The sequence below is a fragment of the Oncorhynchus mykiss genome, chromosome 18, assembly GCF_013265735.2.
Source record: "Oncorhynchus mykiss isolate Arlee chromosome 18, USDA_OmykA_1.1, whole genome shotgun sequence".
In the NCBI taxonomy this organism is placed as follows: Eukaryota; Metazoa; Chordata; class Actinopteri; order Salmoniformes; family Salmonidae; genus Oncorhynchus; species Oncorhynchus mykiss.
This window is the reverse complement of record NC_048582.1, coordinates 28691779-28717378: the sequence shown is the minus strand read 5'-3', so window position 1 is coordinate 28717378 and position 25600 is coordinate 28691779. Positions and strand designations below refer to the sequence as shown.

Genomic DNA, 25600 nt, shown 5'->3' with positions numbered 1-25600 from the left:
ATCCAATCAGATTTCCACGTTAATTCGAAGTCATCACATTTTCTGGTTGAAATTACATGGAAACAACGCTATTAAACCAGTTTGTGCAAAGTGGGTAGGGTCAGTCTCCCTTTCCTCAAACCTTACCAGATCAAATTTTATTGGTTGTGTACACATATTTTGCAGATATTATCGTAGGTGCAGCAAATGCTTGTGTTTCTAGCTCCAGCAGTGAAGTAATACCTAACGATGCACACAAATTCCCCAAATTAAAAGAAAGGAATTAAAAAATATCAAGATGGGCAATGTCACAGTCCAGAATATAAATGTATATGATGGTGTGCAAAGACATGGACAGTATAGGAATAGAAAAGGATACAACAGTAGTTATATAGGATAAGCCTTGACCATAATACAGTATACACATATGAAGTGGGTAAAACCGTATTTAAACATTTCTTAGTTACCAGTGTTTTGTGTAAAAAAAAATTAAAAAGCTTTGTCGACCAAATGTTGTGTGTTCTTTCGACCAATAGATTGGTTGAAAAAAATATATATATGTGTTAAACTTATCTTTTTCCATATAGACACACTCTATGTGTTTTTTAATGAAATTAACTATATGTATTGACCTTGCCTGATGCTTTAAGTGCACTGTTTGATGAAATAAGACACAAATTACTTATGAGGGAGCCAGAGATCAAGATAACCTGACCCGACCATCCTCCTGCTGCATTTAGCAGATTCTGACGTTAATCTCCTAAAGTTGCCGGTAATAGGCTACACAAGGAGTCTACAACCTTTCATTACCATTGACAACATTTAATCCTGCAGGTAAAACATATCCCGATTTAAAAATAAATATCCTATACAACAGTGGCTACGCATGGCCTGTCTGCAACGAACTTGAAACATTGTATCAGCTTGGGTCTGCCCTGAAGCTCGCAGCATTGTATATAATATGAATGTATATACATTTATTTATTTAAAGTGTGTGTGTGTGTGTGTGTGTAAAAATATATATATATATATATTACACACTACCGTTCAAAAGTTTGGGGTCACTTAGAAATGTCCTGTTTTTTGTAAGAAAAATTTAAAAAAATGTCAATTTAAAATAACATCAAATGGATCAGAAATACAGTGTAGACATTGTTAATGTTGTAATTGACTATTGTTGCTGGAAATGGGTGATTTAAAAAATGTGTTTGGAATATCTACATAGGTGTACAGAGGTCCATTATCAGCAACCATCACTCCTGTGTTCCAATGGCACATTGTGTTAGCTAATCCAAGTTTATCATTTTACAAGGCTAATTGATCAGTAGAAAACCCTTTTGCAATTATGTTGGTCACAGCTGAAAACTGTTGTCCTGATTTTAAAAGAAGCTATACAACTGGCCTTTAAACTAGTTGAGTATCTGGATCATCAGCATTTGCATTAGCATCAGCATTCGAATTACAGGCTGAAAATGGCCATAAACAAAGAACTTTCTTCTGAAACTCATCAGTATATTCTTGTTTTGAGAAATGATGGCTATTGGCTATTGCCCTAATCTAGTGATATGATAACTTCAATAATCTCCAAACTGCACGCAGAGACATAAAAATGGTATTCATGAGTTTCTCTAAGTAAGTAGAAAAACAACCTAAATCTCAGAATCTTGCAGAATCCCTTTAAACCTGCACTTTGAGAGTTGTGTGGGGAGTTGATTCTCCACCCCTCTCTGGCTCCCAGATGGCACAGTAGGAATTGGGGCACCTCCTTCACATCCGCTGCGGGGTTGGTAAAATAACTAGATGCATCCGGTTTTCAGGGGAAATGGAAAGAGCCTGACTTCCGCTTTTGGACGTCAGCAAGGCGACGCTCCGTCGTAACTCCTCCACATTTACTGGATTGGTTGAGCAGTGCAGTGCAGAACAGAACCTCTCCCAACAGTCGTTTTTTTTCCCTTGTTGGGAGCTGAAAGAAACAAACACCGCTCAGGCATTTAATGTTACACCTGCTACATTAGGTTACTTCTCTCATTACAGATACCAGGGTGTTTTGAAATACAGACTATGATTTTCAATACTGTTAAAAATAATATATGTGTATATAGTTTTTTTTTGGGGGGGGGGGGTGCCACGTCCCTACTTAGAACTAGATGTGTCAAATGTTATCCGGTTTGCTAACTTGCTAGCTAAGGGGCTAGATGTCAAGATCAAGCTTCTTGGTTACAGCAGAGACATTCAATCCCCTCCTGGATCAAGATTCCTGTTTCCTAAATTGTTTTGTGGGTTGCATTTTTTTTTTTTTTAAATAGCGACCCTTGTGTCCACAGTCGGTAATACTGTATACGACGGTATGATACAGAAACTGTATATCTACCGCCCAACCCTAGTTTACTGTACACATGGATGAATACATTCACACACACACTTATCTTTTAATCTGTTTGTCGGTTTTATAACAATCTGGCCTTAAATGGCCATGTACTCTTTATCTCCACCCAGCACAGCCAGAAGAGGACTGGCCACCCCACAGAGCCTGGTTCCTCTCTAGGTTTCTTCCTAGGTTCCTGCCTTTCTAGGGAGTTTTTCCTAGCCACCGTGCTTCTACATCTGCATTGCTTGCTGTTTGAGGTTTTAGGCTGGGTTTCTGTATAGCACTTTGACCTTTTGCGGATGTAAAAAGGGCTTTATAAATACATTTGATTGATGGAAAACACTAACACAGGGGATTTCACCTGTTTTTCTACTGATTCCGTGTGTGTGAGGGATTTACAGATTTCCATGACGCTAGGGCATGTGGCCTAGCAGGTTGACTTGAAGGACATGAACTTCTTTAGGCGACACATCCGTCCCTCATAGAACTACACTGCAATCTGATCTGTCTGAGTTTGTTTGTGTTTGTAGACGTGCATGCCAGAATGTGTGCATGCACAGTGCACTGAGTGCACGTGTGCACGTGTGTGTGTGTGTGTGTGTGTGTGTGTGTGTGTGTGTGTGTGTGTGTGTATAAGGATTACATTGTGCACTAGCTCGTAAGAGAATCAAGTCCATTCACAGTATGTCATCCTCTACTTCACAAACATTTGTTTTACTGCCAAACCACTAACAAGATTACAGAAAAACACAATGCAGTCGGTCTCTCTTTCTCTCCTCTCGCTCTCTCGCTCTCCTCCCTCGTTCCCTAGTACAATGCTGTCTTTCAGTCTTTTGTTTGTCCCCACCTCCCTTACAGGATTCTCATTACAAAACTTTCTGGTGCAGTAGCAATGGACACACATATACACACTCACATACTCTCAGAGATAGATGTACACACATGAATACAGTTACATAATATAATTAGTACCCGTGAATAGGCACCGGATGGACAACAAAGGCGCACACACACGTAAGCCAAGCCAAGCATGAAAACCCCTTGGCAGGCTGGCATACTACAGTACATGTTCTTTCTCAGTGCTGCCACCTGTGGGATATCTAGGAGACGTGCATGTGTGTTTGTCTGTGTGTGCGTGTTGCGTGTGCGTGCATGCAGTCCAATGTGCTTGCGTGCGTGTGTAAAAGCTTGATAGGTTTGGGGAGGTTTCGTAAGAGTCTGTAGTGGTGCTATGGGTTTGTCAATCACAATTCAGTAGGAAAGTCTACAGTAGCAATTTTTTCTATCACCATCAAAGATCCTCAAAGAAAGCCTCTCCTTTTACCATTGATGGGTGTAGTGTGCATCTTCCCCTAGGACGCTGATCTTGGATCAGTATTGCATTTCCCACACATCGTTAAGGTTAGGATGGGGGAGGGGAAGCTGATCCTAGACCTGTACTAAGGGGAAAACTCACACCAGAGCCTCTTTGATGTAACAAGTCGATGCCTGAAACGGCACCCAAACTCTAATCTGTGCCTCTATCCCAAAGGGCACTCAATTGGGACCTGGTCAAAAGTAGTTTACGAATAAAGGGCCTATATCTCCTCCCTCAACCCTTTTGTCTTTTCCCCACTTACACCTCAAGCCGTCTTCCCCCTATTTTTCCATCTTTTTCTCCTCTTATTCCTGCCTCTCCTCTCTTTTTTTTCTTTAATCATTGCCCCTTTCTTACACATTTGTAGTTTTTTCCCCCCCATTCCTCTATTCCCTCCGCCCATCCCTTCTCTACATCATTATGAAGTTTTATGAAAATTTATTTTTTAAACATTCTTTATTATATTGTTCTACGTGTCATGTATTGTCAATTCTTTGTGGAGCATGTGTTAGAAACTGCTGCCATCTTGAACAGGTCTCCCTGGAAAATGACAACCTGTAGAAATAAAAGTTAAATGAAAGGAACCTATTTAGTAAAATGTTGTATCAAGTATTTTCTGCTGACCATTTACGTTTCTTACTTCTCGCACATGCCTACCTGTATAGCTGCCATTGGCACATTGTAATACTACAAAATGAGAGTAAATGAACATATCTCTTTTTCTCCCTCCCTCCCTCCCTCCCTCCCTCCTCTCAAGGTGCCGACAGATGGTGGGATGGGCCTGCTGGCGGAGCCCCAGGTGGCCATGTTCTGTGGGAAGCTCAACATGCACGTGGATGTCCAGAGTGGCAAGTGGGAGTCAGACCCTTCCGGCACCAAGAGCTGTATCGGCACCAAGGAGGGCATCCTGCAGTACTGTCAGGAGGTATGGAGATTGGGGTTGGATACAATATGATTTGATACAATAACTTAATATACACTTCCAGTCAAAAGTAGAACACTTCAGAACACTTAATCATTTAAGGGTTTTTCTTTATTTTTACTATTTTCTACATTGTAGAATAATAGTGAAGACAAAAAAATGAAATACACATAAAATCATGTAGTAACCAAAAAAATTGAAATATATTTTATATTCTTCTAATAGCCATCCTTTGCCTTGATGACAGCTTTGCACACTTTTGGCATTCTCTCAACCAGCTTCACCTGGAATGCTCTTTCAACAGGAGTTCCCACATATGCTGAGCACTTGTTGGCTGCTTTTCCTTCATTCTGCAGTCCGACTCATCCCAAACCATCTCAATTTGGTTGAGGTCGGGTGATTGTGAGGCCAGGTCATCTGATGCAGCACTCCATCACTCTCCTTCTTGGTAAAATAACCCTTACACCGCCTGGAGGTGTGTTGGGTCATTGTCCTATTGATAAACAAGTGATAGTCCCACTAAGCCCAAACCAGATGGGATGGCGTATTGCTGCAGAATGCTGTGGTAGCCATGCTGGTTAAGTGTGCATTGAATTCTAAATAAATCAGACAGTGTTACCAACAAAGCACCGCCACACCATCACACCTCCTCCTCCATGCTTTACAGTGGGAACTACACATGCAGAGATCATCCGTTCACCTTCACCGCGTCTCACAGAGACACCATGGTTGGGACCAAAAATCTCAAATTTGGACTCCACATCAAAGAACACATTTCCACTGGTCTAATGTCCATTGCTCGGGTTTCTTGGCCCAAGCATGTCTCTTCTTATTGGTGTCCTTTAGTAGTGGTTTCTTTGCAGCAATTCGGCAATTCGTTGATGTTGAGAAGTCAGTTACTTGAACTCTGTGTAGCATTTATTTGGGCTGCAATTTTTTAGGCTGGTAACTCGAATGAACTTATCCTCTGCAACAGCGGTAACTCTGGGTCTTCCATCCCTGTGGCAGGCCTCATGAGTTTTTGCTACTGCGCTTGAAGAAACTTTCAAAGTTCTTGAAATTTTCCGGAATAACTGACCTTCATGTCTTAAAGTAATGATGGACTGTCGTTTGTCTTTGCATATTTGAGCCAGAATATGGACTTGGTCTTTTACCAAATAGGGCTATCTTCTGTATACCACCCCTAACTTGTCACAACACAACTGATTGTCTCAAACGCATTAAGAAGGAAAGAAATTCCATAAATTCACTTTTAAGAAGGCACACCTGTTAATTGAAATGCATTCCAGGTGACTACCTCATGAAGCTGGTTGAGAGAATGCCAAGAGTATGCAAAGCTGTCATCAAGGGAAAGAGTAGCGATTTGAAGAATCTCAAATATAAAATATATTTTGATTTGTTTAATACTTTTTTGGTTACTACATGATTCCGTATGTGTTATTTCATAGTTTTGATGTCTTCACTATTATTGTACAATGTAAAAATTGTACAAGAAAAAAAAGAAAAACCCTTGAATTGATTGAGTAGGTGTTCTAAAACTTTTTTTAAATAATAATAATCAAATGTATGCCATTTCGCAGATGCTTTTATCCAAAGGTGACTTAGTTAAGCGTGCATACATTTTAGCAGATACCCATAGACTTCCAGTCATTGCGCTACACGGTAGTTAGTATTAGCTTGCGAAACTACCTATAACTTCCTTCATACTGGACACAGAGACATAATGTTACCCACAAGTTCATGTGAAGTAGATAATGTGGCCTCGTTGGCAAAATCCCAAAGTATCCCTTTAAGAGTGTTGGGCCAGTAACGAAAAGGTTGCTGGTTCAAATCCCTGAGCCGACTGTGAAAAATCTGTTGACGTGCCCTTGAGCAAAGCACTTAACCCTAATTGCTCCAGGGTCACCATCAGTAATGGCACTCTCCGAGGGTATCTCGGGGGGGAGTGGGATATGCAAAAAACTAATTCACTCATGTGTATAATACACACTTGCACGCGTATGAAATAGGACAATTGTAAGCATCCACCTAATTAGTAGTAGCAGTATTCTGCCATTGCAATTGCCATGCTCTACCAACTAAGCTACAGAGGACCAACTGTAATGTCCATAGAAATTCATTTTGTTAGGTCACCATAATAAATACATATTTACCTCATTTAGCAGACGCTCTTATCCAGAAGGACTTACAGTAGTGAGTGCATACATTTTCATATTTGTTCGTACTAGTTTTCCATGGGAATCGAACCAACAACCCTGGCGTTGCAAGTGCCATGCTCTACCAACTGAGCCACACGCGACCTACACACAATATCAATACACTATATAATAGAGAGGGGGGAGAGAGGCATTGGTACTAAGTAAGAAAGAGGGCTGTGACCGGACTGTAGGGACAGATGGGAGGATAGTAGACGAATAGTGATTGGGAGAGAGCGAAAGAGTGCTCACCGGCCTGTGAACGGCTGGTGGGACAGATGGGTGATGATGTGGGGGAGAGGGAGAGATCAATCATAGATAGAAAATGGGATGGGGGGGGGTGAAAGGAGATAATGATACAGACTCCGTGTTTCTTCTCTCCCAGGTATACCCTGAGCTGCAGATCACCAACGTGGTGGAGGCCAACCAGCCAGTCAGCGTCCAGAACTGGTGCAAGAAGGGCCGCAAGCAGTGCCGCAGTCATCTGCACATCGTGGTGCCCTACCGATGCCTAGGTATAAATGCACTGTGTATGTGTGTGGGGGGTAGGGAGGCCTGTGTGGGTGGGGTTGTGTGTGTGTGTATGGGGAAAATATGTGTTGTGTATGTGAGGGGGGGAGAGAAATAGATTTATGGGAGCGAAAACGAGATTGAGGGATAAATTGAGATTTATGTGTGCCGTTTTGTACTATTTGAGTTCCACCCCTTAGTAAAAAGTGGTTATTTTGTTGTTGCCAGTTTTTATTTTATTTGTTCTTATGTCTGATTATTTGGCTCTGTCTGTGTATGTTGCAGTGGGAGAGTTTGTCAGTGATGCCCTGCTGGTTCCTGATAAGTGCAAGTTCCTGCACCAGGAGCGCATGGACATGTGTGAGAGCCACCTGCACTGGCACACTGTGGCCAAAGAGGTGAGATCACGTGTACACATATACGTGCTACACATTTTACAGAAAGCCACTCCATCTTCAGTAGGGGCAGCACCCCTACTGAAGTGTTGACCCTCTTTGTCTGTCTTGATTGTTTGTATGTCTGTTTGTCTTATAGGGTAAAATAATTTTAAAAAACATTCTTATCTTTATCTGTCTTAGTTGGATACAGAGTACTTACTAGTTCATTAGGCCATATAATATCCCCATATACACCACCCTGAAGTGCATAAAACAAAAACATCTACGAAATTAGTGTATAGTAATACACTATATATACAAAAGTTTGTGGACCCTTTAAATTAGTGGATTTGGCTATTTCTGCCACACCTGTTGCTGACAGGTGTATAAAATCAAGTACAGTGCCTTGCGAAAGTATTCGGCCCCCTTGAACTTTGCAACCTTTTGCCACATTTCAGGCTTCAAACTTAAAGATATAAAACTGTATTTTTTTGTGAAGAATCAACAACAAGTGGGACACAATCATGAAGTGGAACGACATTTATTGGATATTTCAAACTTTTTTAACAAATCAAAAACTGAAAAATTGGGCGTGCAAAATTATTCAGCCCCCTTAAGTTAATACTTTGTAGCGCCACCTTTTGCTGCGATTACAGCTGTAAGTCACTTGGGGCATGTCTCTATCAGTTTTGCACATCGAGAGACTGACATTTTGTCCCATTCCTCCTTGGAAAACAGCTCGAGCTCAGTGAGGTTGGATGGAGAGCATTTGTGAACAGCAGTTTTCAGTTCTTTCCACAGATTCTCGATTGGATTCAGGTCTGGACTTTGACTTGGCCATTCTAACACCTGGATATGTTTATTTTTGAACCATTCCATTGTAGATTTTGCTTTATGTTTTGGATCATTGTCTTGTTGGAAGACAAATCTCCGTCCCAGTCTCAGGTCTTTTGCAGACTCCCTCAGGTTTTCTTCCAGAATGGTCCTGTATTTGGCTCCATCCATCTTCCCATCAATTGTAACCATCTTCCCTGTCCCTGCTGAAGAAAAGCAGGCCCAAACCATGATGCTGCCACCACCATGTTTGACAGTGGGGATGGTGTGTTCAGCTGTGTTGCTTTTACGCCAAACATAACGTTTTGCATTGTTGCCAAAAAGTTCAATTTTGGTTTCATCTGACCAGAGCACCTTCTTCCACATGTTTGGTGTGTCTCCCAGGTGGCTTGTGGCAAACTTTAAACAACACTTTTTATGGATATCTTTAAGAAATGGCTTTCTTCTTGTCACTCTTCCATAAAGGCCAGATGTGCAATATACGACTGATTGTTGTCCTATGGACAGAGTCTCCCACCTCAGCTGTAGATCTCTGCAGTTCATCCAGAGTGATCATGGGCCTCTTGGCTGCATCTCTGATCAGTCTTCTCCTTGTATGAGCTGAAAGTTTAGAGGGACGGCCAGGTCTTGGTAGATTTGCAGTGGTCTGATACTCCTTCCATTTCAATATTATCGCTTGCACAGTGCTCCTTTGGATGTTTAAAGCTTGGGAAATCTTTTTGTATCCAAATCCGGCTTTAAACTTCTTCACAACAGTATCTCGGACCTGCCTGGTGTGTTCCTTGTTCTTCATGATGCTCTCTGCGCTTTTAACGGACCTCTGAGACTATCACAGTGCAGGTGCATTTATACAGAGACTTGATTACACACAGGTGGATTGTATTTATCATCATTAGTCATTTAGGTCAACATTGGATCATTCAGAGATCCTCACTGAACTTCTGGAGAGAGTTTGCTGTACTGAAAGTAAAGGGGCTGAATAATTTTGCTCGCCCAATTTTTCAGTTTTTGATTTGTTAAAAAAGTTTGAAATATCCAATAAATGTCGTTCCACTTCATGATTGTGTCCCACTTGTTGTTGATTCTTCACAAAAAAATACAGTTTTATATCTTTATGTTTGAAGCCTGAAATGTGGCAAAAGGTCGCAAAGTTCAAGGGGGCCGAATACTTTCGCAAGGCACTGTATATAGCCATGCAATCTCCCTAGAAAAACATTGGCCTTAACGAAGAGCTCAGTGACTTTCAATGCGACACTGTCTTAGGATGCCACCTTTCCAACAAGTCCGTTTGTAAGGTTTCTGCCCTGCTAGAGCTGCCCCGGTCAACTATAAGTGTTATTATTGTGAAGTGGAAACATCTAGGAGCAACAACGGCTCAGTCACGAAGTGTTAGGCACGCGAGTGCTGAAGTGCGTAGCGCGTCAAAATCATCTGTCCTTGGTTGCAACACTTACTACCGAGTTCCAAACTGCCTCTAGAAGCAAGGTCACCACAACAACTGTTTGTCGGGAGCTTCATGAATTGGGTTTCTATGGCCAAGCAGCCGCACACAAGCCTAAGATCACCATACGCATTGCCAAGTGTTGGCTGGTGTGGTGGAAAGCTCGCTGCCATTGGACTCTGGAACGCGTTCTCCAGAGTAGTGATTCAAGCTTCACCATCTGGCAGCCCAACGGACAAATCTGGGTTTGGCGGATGCCTGGAGAAGGCTACATGCCCCAACTGTAAAGTTTGGTGGAAGAGGAATAATGGTCTGGGGCTGTTTTTCATGGCTCGGCCTAGGCCCCTTAGTTCCAGTGAAGGGAAATCGTAACGCTACAACGTTCTAGACAATTCTGTGCTTCCAACTTTGTAGCAACAGTTTGGGGAAGGCCCTTTCCTGTTTCATTGACAATGGCCCGTGCATAAAGCGAGGGCCATACAGAAATGGTTTGTCGAGATCTCTGTGGAAGAACTTGACTGGCCTGCACAGAGCCCTGTCCTCAACCCCATCGAACACCTTTGGGATGAATTGGAATGTTGACTGCAAGCCAGGCCTAATCGCCCAACGTCAGTGCAAGTCCCCACTGCAATGTTCTGACATCTAGTGGAAAGCCTGTGGAGTGGATGCTGTTTATAGCAGCAAAGGGGGGACCAACTCCATATTGATGCCCATGATTTTGGAATGAGATGTTTGTCAAGCAGTTGTCCAGATACTTTTGTTCTTGTAGTGTATAATTAACAAAACCTGGAGCCATATGGATAAATGATCTCAGTGCCGATTTAGGATCAGTTTAGCCTTTTACACAACCATGAATAGAATGGCATGGACGGGGGGAACTGATCCTAGATCAGCACTCCTACTCTTGATACACACAGCCCTTGATTTAACTTCCCCATCCCTCTCTCATCCAGTCCTGTGGAGACCGAACTTTAAATCTCCACGACTACGGGATGCTGTTGCCGTGCGGCATCGACCGTTTCAGGGGGGTGGAGTTTGTGTGCTGTCCGTCAGACAGGGAGACGGACAGCACTGAGCAGGACGAGGATGACTCGGATGTGTGGTGGGGAGGAGCCGAGACTGACTACACTGACAACAGGTACACACACACACACACACACACACACACACACACACACACACACACACACACACAGGAGCTCATACAGCACTCACTTACATTCATACTTATACTGTCCTCGTCCCCAGGCTATTGCGCACAGTGCATATCAGCCATATCAACGATTCAAAGTTGGCCTTAGTGAGAGACCATAGAATGCTATAGGAGTGACCTACTGAGTAAAGTATTTGTTATTTAACTTTAGCTAATCACACGACTGCGAGGCGCAACATAAGGGCAACATAAATTGAAGTGCGCAAGACACATACAGGGGAGGGCTAGGGGGAAGGTGCTGTGGAAGATGATTGGTTGGTACATTAAGCAAATGCCAATGCGCCAGGAGTTTCTACCGGTCTTTTTGTGTTGGCTAACAGCGGCCAAGTTTGACACGTTGGTCCACCAGACTTTTTGCCCATTTGGGCGGAAGTGTCTGGGAACGAGATTCTACTTATACTAGCACTCACACACATACAGTACACTCACACACATCCTCACCCCCCCCCCCCCCCCCCCCCCCCCCCCCCTATTTTTCTCCCTCTCCACCTACCTCCATCCCATTCTCCTTCCCTCCATCCATCTCTCAGTATGGCAAGGGGGGCAGCAGAGCCAGCTGATTCCAAGCAGCGACAAGAAGAGGAGGAAGAGGAGGAGGAGACGGCCCCAGCCATGGTAGAGGAAGATGATGAGGAGGGGCAGGAGGTGCTGGACAACGACCAGGATGGAGACGGAGACAAGGACGAGGAGGAGGAGGAGGAGGAGGATGATGATGATGATGATGATGTCATTGACGAGCGCGAAGATAGCGAGCCCACCACCAATATCGCCATGACTACCACGACAACTACTACCACTGAGTCTGTGGAGGAAGTGGTCAGAGGTGAGAGGAACTGGGAGGGCCAGGGGCCATGTGTGTGTACATCATTTACTCTGCTTGTCTATTTAAAGGTTGATGAGTGAGTGTATGCAGGGGTGGAATTGGGGGGGCAGACAATCTAGAAACTTACCACTGTAAATCAGTAAGAATTCAGCTAAATCCCCATTCCCCCATAAGTTCACACACCATCGGTATGCTCATGCCTGTACGATAAGTATACTTTCCAAATGGCACATCATTCCCTATATAGTCCACTACTTTTTGACCAGGGCCCATAGTACACTACTTTTGACCAGAGGCCTATGTAGGGAATAGGCTGTGTGCCATTTGGGACTCGCACTGTGTGTGTGTGTGTGTGTGTGCTGATGGCTCCTCGTCCCCCCCCACCAGAGGTGTGTTGGGCGAATGCTGAGACGGGCCCATGCCGTGCCATGCTTGCACGCTGGTACTTTGACCATGAGGAGGGCCGCTGTGCCCAGTTCATCTATGGCGGCTGCGGTGGCAACCGCAATAACTTTGAGTCGGAGGAGTACTGCCTGTCTGTATGCAGCAACGTCAGTAAGTCAGTCACAGACAGCATCCTGTCAACCTGTCTGTCTGCGTGTCCACATCTGAAAGATAGCCTCTGCCGTTAGCCCTCTGGCTAGCTAGCTGCTAACCACGCTAATACTACTTCACGTTACATGCTAACCTCTGGTCTCACTAACCACCACTTGTACTGCCTGTCTACTGCTGCACTGTTAGTAAGTCAGTCACACAGACTACTTGTCTGTCTGCATGTAAGTGTCCGTACCGGCTAGTTACCTCTGACTAGCTAGCTGTTAACCACGCTAGTTCTCGCTAACCTGTGGTCTCACTTAACTACATCTTGTTGTACTGCCGGTCTGTCTGCAGCATCATCAGTAAGTCAGTCACACGGACAGCAGAGCTTCTTGCCTAATTGTCTGTCTGTGTGTAGCACTTAGTGTCCACATCTGCTAGCTAGTTTCTGGTTAGCCATCTAGCTAGCATCTGGCCCTAGCCGTCTGGCTACCTTGGTGCTAACTACAATAACCATGTCTGCTAGTCGCTAACCATGCTCGCTAACCACTCTGGTCTCACTAACCACCAAGCATTGTGTGGCTTGGGCGAAATACCGTATACCGGGGTATTTTGGCTTGGGCGATATACCGTATTCCCGGGGTATTTTGAAATACAGGCGGTATGATTTTCAAAACCGTTAAAAATAATATATGTATATACTATACCCCTGTCTTGTGGGGTTGCGTGCTACACCATGGCTTATAACCAATAAATGTTATCCGGTTTGCTAACTGCTAGCTAAGGGGCTAGATGTAAAGAAAAAAAACAAAGAAAAAACAGAACCCCTTGTGTGCACATTCAGTAATACTGTATACCCCGGTATGGTACAGAAACGGTATGACTGTGAAAATCTAGATACCGCCCAACCCTAGTTTACTGTACACATGGATGAATATATTCACACACACACTTATCTTTTAACCTGTTTGTGTGTTTTAGAAGACATTAACACAAGTGATTTCACCTGTTTTTCCACTGATTCCGTATGAGTGAACACTGTGTGTGTGGGTTTCTCTCTCCCGCTCATTTGAGTGTTGTGGGAGGCAGTGACCTGACAGTCAAGTGTTTGTGAACGAGAACATATGATCCAACCAGCGATGGTTCACTCTCGCCTCCTCTCCCTACTTTCTATCTGTCTATACAGTCTATCTCTCACTAATCCTATTTTTCACTCCATCTCACCTCTGAAATTCTGTGTGTGTGTGCGCGTGTGAGATTTCCACTTGGTTGAAAAGGTGTGAAAGACAGTTCTGTAGTATGGGAACGAGACTACAGCTTGTGTTTCCACCAACTAGCAACCCTCTACCCTCACACACTCCCTCTGTGTCCACTGCGCCTCGCACCCTCACCTTTCACATGGTCGTCGAGCGGTCACTGCATGATCAACAAGCGTTCACAGCAGGGTCAATGCCAAGACAGGACTCCCCTGTTTAGGCTTAGCTTGTACGACTGTATCCTTTAATTACATCATGGCCACATAGACCGAACACAGGGCAGAGTCCAATTTAGACTTCTAAGTTAGAATTGTATTAATGGTTCTGCTTTGTTCGGATCGCAAACTGCTCTTGGTTGTTTTGGGACTATTGAGTGTCTGTGAAATTAAGTCATGTGCTAATCTCTGGGAGACAAACTAAAACCAAATAACAAGCTTATCATATATATATATATATATCACACACACACAGGTTCCGAAGTATCAAATCAACACTTCCTTATTCATTTATGTATTCATGTACGAAATAATGCATTTATGCAGTTTCATGTTTAAACAAGGCTTGATGATGATGATGATGATGATGATAGGTATGTCACGTAATATGACATACATACATACATACATACATGCATACATACATACTCGTTACACTCAGAATGATATTACATAAATGAGAGCGATTTTATTTTTAATGTCAAACAGATAGATACAGGTCATGCAAGGTATCCCAGCCTTAAGGCATAACAGCTTTTTAGTAGGTTCTTCTGTAGTAGAATAAATGGGGGAATTGCTAAAGTAACTATATTCTAGAGAAGATTTTAATCAAACATCCAAATGACTTGGAATGTCTATGGCAGTCACATTAATGGAAAAGACTAGGTGTTAGATGAATTTAGTTCTTATTTGTTCATTAACCAATTAAATTAAAATACTCAGTCTGTCCCCAGAGTTTGTAAGGTTCTGGGGGAAGTGAAACAGACGGAGACCAGTCAAAAATAGTCAGTGACGTTTATTCTCGAGAGCTCTGCCCATCATTTCATGTACATTGGTTTATATACCTCTCATTTCGTCAATGTCCCTCCTCCTCTCAGACAATGACAACACTGCTTTTCAATTCCATTCCAACACATACATATTGCTTATCATATGCTACCACATGTTACACAATCTACTGCAAGCCCAACGGTTTCTCCCCTCCCTGGTTGGGGACCAGACATCTTTCCTGTTGTTAGTTTCACTGTGGTCACAAGTTGTCTGACTGGTTGTCTGTTAACACTTCCTCTTTGCCTATGTACAAACATTCTTCATCAGACAGGGTAGAATTCTGTTAGTTACAATCCTGCGTTAAATGTATACATAATTTAGTCATTATTCATAAAAATCCCACAACACTAGGTTTAAAAGAATTCTGTCAACTACCCCGAAAGGTTTTGCAGAAATCGCGCTTGTAAGATTCCCGGAATCAGGAGGGAATAAGCAGGACATCTGGAGTCCTCCAACCAGGACACGGACACCCAAACCACCCTTCAAACGCACACCTCTGCTTTTTCACTCTATATTGTGTACTCTCGTTCACTCGCTTGATGAATCACTAACCAACCTGTTGTTGCTAACACTCGTATTATTAACCATCTAGCTTTAGGGTCTGCTATTATGGAGCTGCTACATAGTGTTGGTAGTTTGGAACTTCTGTTTTTACTTTGTTTATTGGTATTATATTACTGCCTCCGGTTCCTTATTGCAATCAAGTCAAATCAAATAATCTGGAGGCACTTATCGTAAGTCACTCTGGAAAAGGTTTGGATTTTGAAGAGGAAAGCAATGAAAGAAGAAACAGAAAAATGAATGGGGGGGGTGAAGGAATGATTAGGATATCTGAAGACCATATTATAGGAGTAATTTTCTAAATTTCTCTCAATCAATCAATCAATCAAATTTATTTTATATAGCCCTTCGTACATCAGCTGATATCTCAAAGTGCTGTACAGAAACCCAGCCTAAAACCCCAAACAGCAAGCAATGCAGGTGAAGAAGCACGGTGGCTAGGAAAAACTCCCTAGAAAGGCCAAAACCTAGGAAGAAACCTAGAGAGGAACCAGGCTATGTGGGGTGGCCAGTCCTCTTCTGGCTGTGCCGGGTGGAGATTATAACAAAACATGGTCAAGATGTTCAAATGTTCATAAATGACCAGCATGGTCGAATAATAATAAGGCAGAATAGTTGAAACTGGAGCAGCAGCACAGTCAGGTGGACTGGGGACAGCAAGGAGTCATCATGTCAGGTATTCCTGGGGCATGGTCCTAGGGCTCAGGTCCTCCGAGAGAGAGAAAGAAAGAGAGAATTAGAGAGAGCATATGTGGGATGGCCAGTCCTCTTCTGGCTGTGCCGGGTGGAGATTATAACAGAACATGGCCAAGATGTTCAAATGTTCATAAATGATCAGCATGGTCGAATAATAATAAGGCAGAACAGTTGAAACTGGAGCAGCAGCACAGCCAGGTGGACTGGGGACAGCAAGGAGTCATCATGTCAGGTAGTCCTGGGGCATGGTCCTAGGGCTCAGGTCCTCCGAGAGAGAGAAAGAGAGAAGGAGAGAATTAGAGAACGCACACTTAGATTCACACAGGACACCGAATAGGACAGGAGAAGTACTCCAGATATAACAAACTGACCCTAGCCCCCCGACACATAAACTACTGCAGCATAAATACTGGAGGCTGAGACAGGAGGGGTCAGGAGACACTGTGGCCCACTCCGAGGACACCCCCGGACAGGGCCAAACAGGAAGGATATAACCCCACCCACTTTGCCAAAGCACAGCCCCCACACCACTAGAGGGATATCTTCAACCACCAACTTACCATCCTGAGACAAGGCTGAGTATAGCCCACAAAGACCTCCGCCACGGCACAACTTAAGGGGGGGGGGGGGGCGCCAACCCAGACAGGATGACCACATCAGTGACTCAACCCACTCAGGTGACGCACCTCCTCCAGGGACGGCATGAGAGAGCCCCAGTAAAGCCAGTGACTCAGCCCCTGTAATAGGGTTAGAGGCAGAGAATCCCAGTGGAAAGAGGGGAACCGGCCAGGCAGAGACAGCAAGGGTGGTTCGTTGCTCCAGAGCCTTTCCGTTCACCCTCCCACTCCTGGGCCAGACTACACTCAATCATATGACCCACTGAAGAGATGAGTCTTCAGTAGAGACTTAAAGGTTGAGACCGAGTTTGCGTCTCTGACATGGGTAGGCAGACCGTTCCATAAAAATGGAGCTCTATAGGAGAAAGCCCTGCCTCCAGCTGTTTGCTTAAAAATTCTAGGGACAATTAGGAGGCCTGCGTCTTGTGACCGTAGCGTACGTGTAGGTATGTACGGCAGGACCAAATCAGAGAGATAGATAGGAGCAAGCCCATGTAATGCTTTGTAGGTTAGCAGTAAAACCTTGAAATCAGCCCTTGCTTTGACAGGAAGCCAGTGTAGAGAGGCTAGCACTGGAGTAATATGATCAAATTTTTTGGTTCTAGTCAGGATTCTAGCAGCCGTATTTAGCACTAAATGAAGTTTATTTAGTGCTTTATCCGGGTAGCCGGAAAGTAGAGCATTGCAGTAGTCTAACCTGGAAGTGACAAAAGCATGGATTAATTTTTCTGCATCATTTTTGGACAGAAAGTTCCTGATTTTTGCAATGTTACACCCTTACCCCTCTCCTCCATGTCCATCTACCCTGCTCCCCCCCCCCTCCTCCATCCAGTGCCCACTGCCGCCCCCAGCTCTCCCGATGCCGTGGACCGTTATCTGGAGACGCCCGGGGATGACAATGAACACGCCCACTTCGCCAAGGCCAAGGAGAGCCTGGAGGCCAAACACCGTGAGAGGATGTCCCAGGTAAGATAGAGGGAGTGAGAAGGGTAGGGGCAGAGAAGAGAAGGGGGGGGGGGCAAAGGTGGAGGGTGGAAGAGCGGGGGGGGGGGATGAAGAGGGGTTGAGTGGAAGGGGTGAGGTTGGGGAGGGTCGAGAGTGAGGAAGGGAGAGGGAAGGATGGAAGCGAAGACACTTGAGGTGAAAATACATGGAAGGGAAAGAAAGATGAGGGTAGGGAGAGGAAGGGGTGAGACAGCAGTAACCCGTCTTTCTTCTTGCATGTGTGTAGGTGATGAGGGAGTGGGAGGAGGCAGAGCGGGAGGCCAAGAGTCTACCTCGTGCTGATAAGAAGGCTGTCATCCAGGTCAGAGACACACAGAGGATACTCAAACATATTAAGAAATGCTAAATCAGTGACTGTCAATGTCTGTAGGTGTTGTGTGTCTGAAGATTTGATAATAGCGTGGTGGTGTTAGGGATTCTTACTGGCTATCATTTTTATTTGTGTGTATCATATACGATGTGTGTCTTATCATGAACCTATCATCTATGTTAAATAGGTTTGTATCATGTATAATAATGTGTGTGTGTGTGTGTGTGTCTATCACACAGCGTTTCCAGGAGAAGGTGGAGGCCCTGGAGCAGGAGGCAGCCAGTGAGCGGCAGCAGCTGGTTGAGACTCACATGGCCCGGGTTGAGGCCCTGCTCAATGACCATCGCCGCCTGGCCCTGGAGAGCTACCTGACCTCCCTGCAGGCCGAACCACCCAGGGTAGGTAGAGGGTACATAGTAACAGAGTATAAACACACAGGTAAAGAGTACAGACACACACACATTGTTGCCGGGTCCTGTAGAGCCACCTAACCGCCCTGCAGTCCCAGCCACCCAGGGTAGAGACACACACACACACACACACACACACTATACAGACACATACAATAGATATAGATCCTCCTACCATTGTCTTACTCCGCCCACACACAGACCAACGTTCTGACTCATATCTCTCTTTCGCTCTCACTTTTTCCCTTCTCTCCTCCCCCCCCCCTCTCTCTAGCCTCGTCATGTGTTCAGCCTATTGAAGAAGTATGTCCGTGCAGAGCAGAAGGACAGACAGCACACCCTTAAACACTTTGAGCACGTCCGCATGGTTGACCCCAAGAAGGCCGCACAGATCCGACCCCAGGTAATAAGCCCTTTTTTTCCCTCTTTTTTTGAACACGTGTTTTATATGGTGACCGTAATTTTGTTGTCATTCTCGTGAAGGCCGAAACAATTTGATTTGAACTTGAATTAGATGAATAAAGATTTTTATTGATGCTCTTATTACTTTTTGCATGCACCTCGCCTCACGTTGGTTGAGCGCCTTCAACTCCTCTCCAGTGCAGAAACAACTAAATATTTGCCATTTGTACCAAATAAAATAATAAACCTAGAAACAACAGTTCTCATCCACTCCCAATGCCAAATGTGCTCACACACATAAACACCTATACACCACTGAATGGTATTTTGGTAACCTCCTGACATGTACAGTGTATGGCTCACAGAAGATATTATTTTTATTAAATAGCATTCAAATGTACTTGTAGGTTCTGACCCACCTGCGTGTGATTGAGGAGAGGATGAACCAGTCCCTGGGTCTGCTCTACAAGGTGCCCGGAGTGGCTGACGATATCCAGGACCAAGTTGGTGAGTGTTATTTTCAGTCTCATTTCTCCTTCATTAACCAGGTAAAGGTTGACCAGGTCTGTGTGCAAGCATTAACTGATATGAACCAGTAACCTGCCCTCATCCACACTGTCACCAACCACTATCCATAGTTTATATCCACAAAACCCTCATCCATTTTTACTGTGGTTCGTGATACAGATAATCATATAACATCATGACATCTCTCAATTCTCACCTACACCTCCATCAAATCAATAACTATAATTTCTCCTTCCCACTCCCTCCCTCCCTCCCTCTCTGTGTTTGTCTGGGTCTTGAGTTGTGTGCGTCACTGAACCATCTGTGTCTGAGTCAGTCTCAGACTCTGTCTAGTTTCCCCTCCTCTCAGGCTGCTCCCCTGCCCTCTGCTCGCACACACGCACCGCCTCCCAGCAACACAGACATTGGTTTCCTTTTCTCCTTTCATTAAAATAAATGAGAACAGAGCGTGACATTGTGTTTCAAGTGAAGTGCCTGAGGAAGACTTAAAGTGGTACCATATTCCCTATATAGTGCACTGCATTTGACCAGGGCCCATAAGGTACCTACAGAGCATTCTGAAAGTATTCTGAGCCCTTGACTTTTTCCACATTCTGTTAGGTTACAGCCCCCCATCAATCTACACACAATACCCCATAATGACAAAGCAAAAACAGGTTTTATACATATGTATAAAATAAAAAAATTATATCACAATTTCATAAGTAATCAGACCCTTTACTCAGTACTTTGTTGAAGCACCTTTGGCAGCGATTACAGCCTTTACAGTCTTCCTTGGTATGACGCTACAAGCTTTGCACACCTGGATTTTGGGAGTTTCTTCCAATCTTCTTTGCAGATCCTCTCAAGCTCTGTCAGGTTGGGAGTGTCACTGCACAGCTATCTTTCAGGTCTCTCCAGAGATGTTTGATCGGGTTCAAGTCCGTGCTCTGGCTGGCCCACTCAAGGACATTCAGAGACTTGTCTCAAAGCCACTGCTGCGTTGTCTTCAAATCAAATGTTATTTGTCACATGCACCGAATAGAGCAGGTGTAGACCTTACAGTGAAATGTTTACTTACAAGCCCTTAACCAACAATGCAATTTAAAAAATAAACGGAAGCAAAAAATATTAATAAGACAAATAGAAAAATAATTAATAATTAAGGAGCAACAATAAAATAGCGAGATGTTATATAGAGGGGGTACCGGTACAGAGTCAATGTGCAGGGGCACAGGTTAGTCAATGTAATTAAGGTAATATGTACATGTAGGTAGAGGTAAAGTGACTATGCATGGATAGTAAAACAGAGATTACCAGCAGCGTAATAATGGGGATGGGGGGGGGACAATGCAAATAGTCCGGGTAAACATTTGATTAGCTGTTCAGGAGTCTTATGGCTTGGGGGTAGAAGCTTTTTGTAGCTGGACTTGGTGCTCCTGTACCGTTTGCCGTGCGGTAGCAGAGAGAACAGTCTATGACAGAGAAGCTACGTCTGGTAAGACGAGGGGTGTCTTTTGTCAATAACAGCTGGTGCGCGATGTCCAATATTAAAGAAGTCTAGAGGTATTGCTTGCCTAAGGTAGAGTACCTTATGATAAGCTGTAGACCACACTATCTACCAAGAGTTATCATCTATTATTCGTAGCCGTCTATTTACCACCAAAGACCTATGCTGGCACTAAGCGCGCACTCAACCAACTCTAAAAGGCCATAAGCAAACAAGAAAATGCTCACCCAAAAGCGTCGCTCCTAGTGGCCAGGGACTTTAATGCAGGCAAACTTTAATCAGTTTTACCACATTTTTTACCAGCATGTCACAACCAGAGGAAAACAACTCTAGAACACCTTTACTCCACACACACAGATGCATACAAAGCTCTTCCCTGCACTCCATTTGGCAAAACCAACCATAATTCTATCCTCTTGATTCCTGCTTACAAGCAAAAACTAAAGCAGGAGTACCAGTGACTTGCTCAATACGGAAGTGGTCAGATGGAGCGGACTGTTTTGCTAGCACAGACTAGAATATGTTCCCTGGATTCATCCAATGGCAGTGAGGAGTATACCACCTCAGTCATCGGCTTCATCAATAAGTGCATCGATGACGTCATCCCCACAATGACTGTACGTACATATCCAAACCAGAAGCCATGGATTACAGGCAACATCTGAATCGAGCTAAAGGCTAAAGCTGCTGCTTTCAAGGGGTGGGACACTAATCTGGACGCATATAAGAAATCACTCTATGCCCTCAGACGAACCATCAAACAAGCAAAGTGTCAATACAGGATTAAGATTGAATCCTTCTACACCGGCTCTGACGCTCATCGAATGTGGCAGGGCTTGAAAACTATTACGGACTACAAAGGGAAACCCAGACGCGAGCTGCCCAGTGACACAAGCCTAACAGACAAGCTAAATGCCTTTTTTATGCTCACTTCGAGGCAAGCAACACTGAAGCATTTTTGAGCGCACCAGCTGTTCTGGATGACTCTGTGATAACGCTCTCGGAGCCGATGTGAATAAAACCTTTAAACAGGTCAACATTCACAAAGCCGCGGAGCCAGATGGATTACCAGGACGTGTACTCAAAGCATGCGCGGACCAACTTGCAAGTGTCTTCACTGACATTTTCAACCTCTCCCCGACTGAGTCTGTAATTCCTAAATGTTTCAAGCAGACCACCATAGTCCCTGAGGCTATAACGTAACAAATCATGGAAAATTGTCAAGGGGTCTGAATACTTTCCGTATGCACTTTATATAGGAAATGGTGATCCTATTTTATTGTTGTCTTTGTATGTACTAATAAATTATTGTAATTGTTCAGTTACACAGTCATTTACCACTCTACTGCAACAGTGTTTTCTCTTTTTCCTCTCTACCCTGGTTTTCCTTGTTTCTTACACCTTCCATCCTCCCCTTTCTATTCTTCTCTCTCTGCTGCTGTCTTTCACCCTCTTCCCCTTTTTCTATTTTCTTCTTTCTCCCACCTTATTCTCTTCCTTTTCCTCCCTCTCCTCTTCCCCTCCCTCTCTCCTTCCCTCTCCAGAGTTGTTGCAGAAGGAGCAGGCAGATATGGCCCAGCAGCTGTCCAACCTGCAGAGTGACGTGCGGGTGAGCTACGGAAATGACGCCCTGATGCCCGACAGTCTTCCAGACAGCACCAGGACTACCCTGGACCTGCTGCCCCAGGAAGAAGACCTGGACCTGGACATGGGCCTGGACGGACTGGGCTTCATCCACCCTGAGAGCTTCAACCAGGTCAACACAGATAACCAGGGTAGGTGTGCCTAAAGCTATGATCAATACACCCAGAATCAGGGCAGGTATAGTACAGACTACCAGGGTATACGCCCAGAATCAGGGTGGGAACCGACAGAACCAGGGTAGGTGTATTATACATAGAATCATGTTATATATATGTATATACACTGCTCAAAAAATAAAGGTAACGCTTAAACAACACAATGTAACTCCAAGTCAATCACACTTCTGTGAAATCAAACTGTCCACTTAGGAAGCAACATTTCACATGCTGTTGTGCAAATGGAATAGACAACAGGTGGAAACTATAGGCAATTAGCAAGACACCCCCAATAAAGGAGTGGTTCTGCAGGTGGTGACCAGACCACTTCTCAGTTCCTATGCTTCCCGGCTGATGTTTTGGTCACTTTTGAATGCTGACGGTGCTTTCACTCTAGTGGTAGCATGAGACGGAGTCTACAACCCACACAAGTGGCTCAGGTAGTGCAGCTCATCCAGGATGGCACATCAATGCGAGCTGTGGTAAGAAGGTTTGCTGTGTCTGTCAGCGTAGTGTCCAGAGCATGGAGGCGCTACCAGGAGATAGGCCAGTACATCAGGAGATGTGGAGGAGGCCGTAGGAGGGCAACAACCCAGCAGCAGGACCGCTACCTCCGCCTTTGTGCAAGGAGGAGCAGGAGGAGCACTGCCAGAGCCCTGCAAAATGACCTCCAGCAGGCCACAAATGTGCATGTGTCTGCTCAAGCGGTCAGAAACAGACTCCATAAGGGTGATATGAGGGCCCGACGTCCACAGGTGGGGGTTATGCTTACAGCCCAACACCGTGCAGGATGTTTGGCATTTGCCAGAGAACACCAAGATTGGCAAATTAGCCACTGGTGCCCTGTGCTCTTCACAGATGAAAGCAGGTTCACACTGAGCACATGTGACAGACGTGACGTCTGGAGACGCCGTGGAGAACGTTCTGCTGCCTGCAACATCCTCCAGCATGATCGGTTTGGCAGTGGGTCAGTCATGGTGTGGGGTGGCATTTCTTTGGGGGGCCGCACAGCCCTCCATGTGCTCGCCAGAGGTAGCCTGATTGCCATTAGATACCGAGATGAGATCCCCAGACCCCTTGTGAGACCATATGCTGGTGCAGTTGGCCCTGGGTTTCTCCTAATGCAAGACAATGCTAGACCTCATGTAGCTGGAGTGTGTCAGCAGTTCCTGCAATAGGAAGGCATTGATGCTATGGACTAGCCCGCCTATTCCCCAGACCTGAATCCAATTGAGCACATCTGGGACATCATGTCTCGCTACACCCACCAACGCCATGTTGCACCACAGACTGTCCAGGAGTTGGCGGATGCTTTTGTCCAGGTCTGGGAGGAGATCCCTCAGGAGACCATTCACCACCTCATCAGGAGAATGCCCAGGCGTTGTAGGGAGGTCATACAGGCACGTGGAGGCCACACACACTACAGAGCCTCATTTTGACTTGTTTTAAGGACATTACATCAAAGTTGGATCAGCCTGTAGTGTGGTTTTCCACTTTAATTTTGAGTGTGACTCCAAATCCAGACCTCCATGGGTTGATAAATTTGATTTCCATTGATAATTTTTGTGTGATTTTGTTGTCAGCACATTCAACTATGTAAAGAAAAAAGTATTTAATAAGAATATGTCATTCATTCAGATCTAGGATGTGTTATTTTAGTGTTCCCTTTATTTTTTTGAGCAGTATATATATATATATATATATATATATATATATATATATATATATATATATATATATATATATATATATATATATATATATATATGTATATATATATATATATATATATATGTATATATATGTATGTGTGTGTGTGTGTACAGGATCCATAACTGATTGTAGACATCTGTCAGGGTCAAAGTGAAACTATATTAAGAAAATACTCATCCTACCTTTTCACTTTCGCTCTCTCCCTAGTTGAACCTGTGGATGCCCGCCCTTTTCCTGATAGAGGCTTTCCAACACGACCAGTGTCTGGTCTGAAGCCAGAGGAGATCCCTGAGCTCAGGATGGAGGCAGAGGAGAGGCACAGCACCGGATTCGAGGTGCACCACCAGAAACTGGTATCTATACACACACACACATACCACCAAAGCCGGTACACACACACCACTCCATTTTGTATATTTGCACTCTTTTCATAAATGGCCACAGATACAAGCATCATGGAGTTATCCCAGACTTATCCATGCCCATATGGGTATATCCATATGTCTATCCATATGAATTGGCTGACCATTGGCATGGTAACCAAGGCCTGCCGAGACGACCAGGGTTGGTAACTGGCGTCTTCGATGCCAGGATGTTAGTTTCACACCAGTGCTAATTTATAATTGTCCTCAGATGAACACTGTCTGAAATTGAAAACGCGACACACACACATTCACACTTCCAAAAACGAGTTTTGTGCCCAATTAAATCTCTTATACATTTATAATTGTCCTCATTAAATAAGGAACAAAAATTATGTAACAATCATCTTGCATAGCATAACTTTAAGTTTACCTCTAAAATCCCTCAATAATGTAACTCTGAACCTTAATCATGTCTTTTGTATTCCATCCAAACCCCAAATTATTCCTACTCCAACTTCATTTCACCTTAATGCCTTGAACTCCTGACCCCAGATCTGTCTCCATAAATCCTGTCAGTATTTGTGATTGGTTGTGCAGTGTGATTTACAGTCTCTCTCTTTTTCTCTCTCTCTGTTTCTCTCCTCTCTCTAGGTGTTCTTCGCCGAGGATGTCGGCTCTAACAAGGGCGCCATCATCGGGCTGATGGTGGGAGGCGTCGTCATAGCGACCGTCATCGTCATCACCCTGGTGATGCTGAGGAAGAAGCAGTACACGTCCATCCACCACGGAGTCGTCGAGGTGAGGAGTAGAGGAGATGTGTGTGTGTGTGTGTGTGTGTGTGTGTGTG

General features: G+C 44.4%; 1 protein-coding gene across 5 annotated transcripts in view; it reads left to right on the top strand.

Moving 5' to 3' along the window:
• LOC110495970 (amyloid-beta A4 protein) overlaps nucleotides 1-25600 on the top strand; it is a 42191-nt gene that overhangs the window by 13934 nt on the left and 2657 nt on the right. The window contains exons 2-15 of one of the 5 annotated variants that reach the window (XM_036952474.1): nucleotides 4462-4629; nucleotides 7207-7336; nucleotides 7617-7729; nucleotides 10937-11121; nucleotides 11727-12019; nucleotides 12407-12574; nucleotides 17565-17698; nucleotides 17964-18038; nucleotides 18296-18445; nucleotides 18732-18860; nucleotides 19267-19366; nucleotides 22421-22651; nucleotides 24596-24741; nucleotides 25405-25551. In XM_036952474.1, the coding sequence (XP_036808369.1) occupies nucleotides 4462-4629; nucleotides 7207-7336; nucleotides 7617-7729; nucleotides 10937-11121; nucleotides 11727-12019; nucleotides 12407-12574; nucleotides 17565-17698; nucleotides 17964-18038; nucleotides 18296-18445; nucleotides 18732-18860; nucleotides 19267-19366; nucleotides 22421-22651; nucleotides 24596-24741; nucleotides 25405-25551 (2169 nt within the window). Of the gene's footprint in view, nucleotides 1-4461; nucleotides 4630-7206; nucleotides 7337-7616; nucleotides 7730-10936; nucleotides 11122-11726; nucleotides 12020-12406; nucleotides 12575-17564; nucleotides 17699-17963; nucleotides 18039-18286; nucleotides 18446-18731; nucleotides 18861-19266; nucleotides 19367-22420; nucleotides 22652-24595; nucleotides 24742-25404; nucleotides 25552-25600 lie in introns of all 5 variants that reach the window. The other 4 variants (XM_036952475.1, XM_036952473.1, XM_036952477.1 and 1 more) reach the window with 4 other exon arrangements.